The 6000-nt window shown below is 59.1% G+C and overlaps 1 protein-coding gene across 1 annotated transcript in view; it reads left to right on the forward strand.

The window, feature by feature from the left end:
- LOC123405421 (protein ACTIVITY OF BC1 COMPLEX KINASE 8, chloroplastic) overlaps positions 1-4775 on the forward strand; it is a 28769-nt gene extending 23994 nt beyond the window's left edge. The window contains exons 20-21 of the mRNA XM_045099110.1: positions 4293-4352; positions 4441-4775. Of these exons, the coding sequence (XP_044955045.1) occupies positions 4293-4352; positions 4441-4557 (177 nt within the window). The 3' untranslated portion in view covers positions 4558-4775. The remainder of the gene's footprint in view (positions 1-4292; positions 4353-4440) is intronic.
- The last annotated feature ends 1225 nt before the right edge of the window (positions 4776-6000 follow it).

Genomic DNA, 6000 nt, shown 5'->3' on the forward strand with positions numbered 1-6000 from the left:
TTTGGGTACCCGCCGTTGCCCTCGGGTTGGGCTATCCCGGCCTGGGGGCATGGCCCCGGGTACCATCGTGGGAACCCGGGGGGCCCCAGCGAGGCGCGTTGGGGCAACGCCCCGGGGACTCAGGACCTACCGCCTGGGCGAGCTCTCCGGCCAGCGAGCGCTGGGGGCTCCTCCCACGCTCGAGGGCTCGCTCAAGGCTACGAGCCCGGGGACCACGAGCGGGGCACGTGCTTGTGAGGCATGGGGCACCCGAAGCGTCCCCGGGACCTACATCGACCCGTGACGTCTCTGCACCGTCCTTCAATCCTTCCGGAACCTACTTCATCCCGTGACATTCTCACGTAATAACGAGCTGCGGCTGTATACGCCCGGGGCCCCCCGAGGATGCGGAGGGTCCCTCCCACGCCTAGTGGCAGCCCTACGCTCCTCGCCGGGGAGAAGACGAAGGCAATCAACACAATCCACCAATGACTATGCCCGACCTAAAGGGAATCAGGCGCCTATGCCTCGGGGGTAGGGACACTCGCGAGGCCAAAGCGTCCTCGCGACCTCCTAGATACACCCCCACCGTGACACTCTCACGTAATAACGAGCCGCGGCTGTATACGCCCAGGGCCCCCCGAGGACGCGGAGGGGTCCATCCCACGCCGAGTGGAAGCACTATGCTCCACGCTGGGGGGAGACGGAGGCGGAGAATAGCTTAGGTGCCGGACGCGGCTGTTTTCTCGTTCCTTTCTTGCGTTTCAAGTTGTGACCCTCAAGGGCCTCCCCTTTTATATTTTGAGCTATCAAAGGCTCGAAGATCACTTTGCTTAATGTTTTGAAAAGAAAAGAAGGGCGGAGATTTCTTCTCTATGTTCTCTCGTTTTACCAAACTCGAGTTCTCTTTCTCCCTTTGTTTTGATTGGTGTTTCGCGGAAACCTCGGGATACCGCCGGGCCTCCCGAGGCAACCACAAAAGGGGCGGAATGGGGAATCGCTCGAGCGCCAAAGGGGGCTCCCGAGGCGTGCCTCAGGAGCCTTACCGGTCATAAGGCCACTTGCCCTCTTTGATGCCGTCCTGGAATCCCGGTTGGTATCAGGGGAGGCGGGCCCTGCTCCTTAGACGCGCCCTTCGTGGCCGTACCTAATGGTGGTGGGGAAATGTGCAGGACTGGGACCTGTCGACGTAGAGCGGTTTGAGTGTCGGGACTCTTGAGCAACATGCCTCAGGAGCCTTACCGGTCGCAAGGCCACTCGGCCACCCAGGTGCCGCCCATGTCGGCACCCAGGGCGCTGGGGCTTTGCCCCGTGAGGAACAACCTTGATAACGGGTTGCGCCTCATGGTGGCAGGGAAATGTGCGGGACCAGGACCTGAAGACACAGAGTGTCGAAAGGGTCCTCAAACCGCCCCACGAGCAGGGAGGAAGCGCCACGAACGGAGCCATGCTCGCGGGCTAGACCGTCAGCGTCGCGACAACATAGGGCTGGCAGCAACCACGACCAGGAGGAAAGCATTGTGCACACCTCTTCTTCAGAGAACGCATTGAAAGGTACCCTCCATATACATCAAAGTTGCTGTTAAACCTAGTACATAACCCTATCAGGAGAACAAGGCGGCGGATCAGGAGGACGCATCGTCGCCAGAGCTCACCTTCGGGAGCAAGCCTTGTCACCAGGTCTTCCACGTGGACCTCGACCCATTCGGCCAGGGCGGTGCGGATCGTCTCTGGCACCGGACCCAACACTTCGGTGAAGTCAAAGTCTGGGTCAAAGCGAAGGAGGTGGTTGAAGACGTCCGAGGCCGCTTGACCCAAGAGGTCACGACTCTTCTCCTCTGCGAGCGCGTGGACCTTCTCGGCACCCGCCTCAAGACATTCCACAACACGGAAGAAGAGGCCCAAGTACCCAGCGTCGTCGGGGACCAGGGGGCTTGAGACACCCTCGCCACAGATGTCGCTCAAAGCCCGGGAGGCTCTCCTCTTGAGGGATTGGAACATCCGGGAGCGTTCAAGCTGGAGGCCGCGAGCATGGATCGCCTCTTCGGAGGCCTCTCCAACCAGGGCCTTTCACCTGTTTGTAAAGAAGAGACAGGTTACCTTCGGCAGTAGCCTGGGCGTCTAGTGCGACTTGCCGACGTTTCACTTCCTGATCCAACCTTTTCCGGAGGGCATCGACCTCGTTTTTCAGGTGGCCACGATGCTTGCGGAAGCGGGACTCCTGGAGCCTCAGCCTCGCACGATAGTCAAGAAGAAGGGAACGCTGAGCCTCCGCCACCCCCCTGTCGATGTCCTCCTGAAGCTTCGCCTCACGAGAGGCAAGGGATTCCTCAGCAAGCAACGCCTGACGCTCCCTCACCTCCAGACACTCCTGCTCCAGGCTCTGCTCCACCTCTACAAGCGTTAGCGAATCGGCGGACGTTCGAAAGCCCACGCCGGCAGGGAAGAATCCAGCAGGCGGACCCCCTAGGGTGGCCCTCAGTTGAGCCTGCTCTTCAAGATTGGCGTTGAGGGCGCAAAGCTCCCTGTGGCGATCCTCGGAGGCCTTGCGCCGACAATCAGCCTCCTGAGCCTCGGAGTGAGCACGCTCGCGGGCTTCCGCCGCCGCGGCAAGGGACCCCTCTGCCACTGCGCGGGCGCGCTCATGCTGCAGACGACCGAGGTTCACGGCAACTTCAAGCTGGCGCCACCCTGACGCAAGGTGCAGGCGCTCATCCTCCAAGTGGACTTCATTGCTGGCAAGCCCCGCTCCTAGACGCTGAAGCGCGTCCGCCGCGGTGCGGAGCAAGCCCCACGACGCGACACGCAAACCTTCAACAGACTCCAGTGCCTAACAAGAGCTCTCACTTTCTACATGGCGAACGGGAGAGGCGCGCAAGGAGTCTCTCAGCCCGAATCCATGGTCGGGGGCCGGGGCCTCATGCGCAGGCGCTTCGTCGGAAGGAAGCGCCCCCTGAGGCCCCACGTCACCAAGCAGAAGTGGTCCGGATGGGAGGCGCAACACGACCCTAGAAGGGGCCGCAGGCGAGGGGAATGGCACTCTTCTGGGGAGCCGGAGACCGCGGGCGAGGAACACCGCGGGAGGCTCACGCGCTAGGACTCGGGAGGTTGAACCCCATGGGGTGCGAGGGAAGAAACCACAAGATGCTCGGCGATCTCAAGGGCGGGCAGCACCGACCCGCCTCCCCCGTCGCCGGTGGAGAGCCTGCAGAACAAAGGCTCAGAAGGGAGGCACAGAAAGAAAGGACGAAGGAGGGTACGGGCGCTTACTCGTCTACGGCGACCCACTTCTTCACCGGAGCCCACCGCGTCGAGGGCGGCCGCCCTCAGGAGACCACCTCTTCCGGCCGACGCGGGTGGCTTGGCGTGGAGACCCGGCGGCCCTTGGATGAAGCTTGAAGGCGGGGGCGGCGACTTCCACCGTCGACTGGTCGTCACCACCAACCCCGGCTCGACCCGGAGCAAGAGCCGGGGGAGCGGGCGGCGATACACCGCCCACCCCGGCCACGGGAGGGGCGGCATGACCAGAGTTTTCGTGGGCCTGAACCCCAAGGATCGAGGCCCCCCGGGGGCGCGCGTCCCCAGGGAGGAACCCCCACTCATCGAAGAGCGGCATCTCCGCGATGAGAGCTTCCGGGGCCTTGAAGTTATACAATGCGAGGCGAGTTTGGATGATAGAGGGAAATCGGCCGGCCAGGACAAACGGTGGTGGTGGGTGGGGAAGGCTGCTGATACCAAATGTTACGTTCCGACTAGATACAAGGTTCGATTACAGAGGAATCTGACGAATCGAGCTAGGGTTCTTGAGATACAAGAAAGGGAAAGGGGATCGGGATGAGAGTCGCCGCTGCTGCTGCCTACTTTCTGCCTGCCCTCCGTGCTGCTGTTGCCCCACATAAGTAGTCAGTTCCGCCAGGTCGGGCCGATGTAGCGTGGGTTGGGCTTGCGGGCCCTCAGCGTCTTCTCAGGACCTTGCTTCTCTGGCTGGGCCGTCGGCTAGGCCGTAACAGTTACGTTATGCTTGCTATGGAAATTTAGGGCTGTCCAAGATAAAACTGTTAGAGTGACAGTTTTTCAACTCTTAGGATGCAATGCACTGTGTGTGATTAGGATGCTCAAAAATGGTCTCACCTTGGTAACCACAACCGCTCTATTCATTTATTTGAACTAGAACTCGCGTCCTTGATCATGGCTAATAAAAAAACTGTACGATCATCTGACTTATATGTGATCATGATGTCGTGCTCTGTTTTTATTTTCTTTTGAGTGCTGATACCATCCTTTGTTGTGAAATGCTGCTGCGTCTCGCCCAGGGAGTGGCCGCGGGTAGTTTGGTAAACCTCGCTACCATTCTGCACATCAATTCAATCCGGGTAAGCTTCCAACGAAACTGCACTCATCTTTCAGAAAATTACCGTCACAAAATAATAATTCAACTACACTTCCATTTATCCATTGCAGATGCCAGCAACCATAGCATACTCTCTTTGCGCGTTCTTTGGGCTACAAATACTGCTTGGCGTTCTCAAGGTGAAGAAGCTGGACCAACAAGAGAGATTGATAACCGGCACTGCCTGAGTTCACCATCTACCAGTGAAAGCTGACCCAAAAGATTTCAGTGTAATGTATTGCGATTATCATCCGCCTTTTCTTTTGTTTTCTTTTTGCCTGTGTGCAGTTTTACCTGAGGTGGTGTAGCTAGCCATCGGCGTACGAGTATAAAATCTTTGTACATGCGGTGTAATAGATGAAGAGATGTACATACTGTACAATTCAGGGTAAATATAAGTTCATCAGACGGCTGGTGTGTGCCTCTCTCGTATGTTTCTAATTTCTGGCTACTAACATCCCTTTGATGAAGGAAAAGTGTCTCCCACGGTACATATTAAACATGATGTGTCCGCCCCCAACGCTCGTGCGACACGCTGCCTCAGCGCCCGCATTCATCCCCACCCCGCTGCCGGCGCCCTGCCGCCCTGGCCCAGCGGCCATCAACGGTCTTCCCGCCGGGGTTTCCCTCCCCCAAGTTCGGCCATAGAGAGCTCCTCGACTCTATCTTCCTGCAGCTCCAACCCTGCCTGTCAGATCTAGATTTGTTGTCGAGGAATCATGCGCTGTCAAGCTCGTCCTTCGTCTCGGATTCGCAGTCAGAGGAAGATCTTTGCGATGGTGTAGGGTGCAGCAGGGGTTGCCCGTAAGGTGAGCTTCGCCTTCAGTGCAACCCTGCTGGATTCAACTCCCCTCTACCCATTCAAGGCGCTCACCGGATTGTAGGGTGCGGCAGGGGTTGCCCGTAAGGTGAGCTTCACCTTCAATGAACCCTGCTGGATTCAACTCCCCCCTACCCATTCAAGGCGCTCACCGGATCAAGTCCAAGCCTGCCAGGGACTTCAATCCGGAGTTGTCGCGTCCGGCGTCGAGCCCTGCACCCCTGCTCTCCCCGCTCCAGCTGACTAGAGCGTTGGTGCGGCATGGACTCTCATTCGTGCGCCGTACCGGTGGAGGTCCAACAACCGGAGCCCCCTGCATTCAAGGCGGAGTACAACAGCTTGCTCTTATTCCCTTCCCGCCTCTGCTCCATTTATCAAGCTGCAGAAGCGCATTTGCCATCGTTGCTTGGACACATGCCATTGCAAAGCTACCTGCTGAAATCCTCTCAAGTGCGTCCGCTGCAAACGGTGTGGCCACCGTGCGCGCAACTGCTCCAGCCCTTCCAGTTCTTCCTCGAGCTCCCCGCCTTCACGCCTTCCGTCTTCGGGGATGCGGATGTCCGCTCTTCCCCCTCCTCCGCCAAGGCCCAGCGCAGCGGCCATGGTGCACACTGGGGACCCGTCCCTTCGGTCTGCGGAGAGGCATGCCGTGGTCACTGCAACCCAAGACATGGACGTGCAGGCCGCAAGCTTTGCCACTCTTACTGCGGTCGTCTGAGTGGGTGGCACTCGGCCTCGCGTCAGCACGGAGGAGATGCGGTCGGCCATCGCCGAGCACTTCCACCTCGACCGCAACTGCTTCAAAGTCAAG

This window comes from Hordeum vulgare, chromosome 6H (assembly GCF_904849725.1).
Source record: "Hordeum vulgare subsp. vulgare chromosome 6H, MorexV3_pseudomolecules_assembly, whole genome shotgun sequence".
Classification (NCBI taxonomy): Eukaryota; Viridiplantae; Streptophyta; class Magnoliopsida; order Poales; family Poaceae; genus Hordeum; species Hordeum vulgare.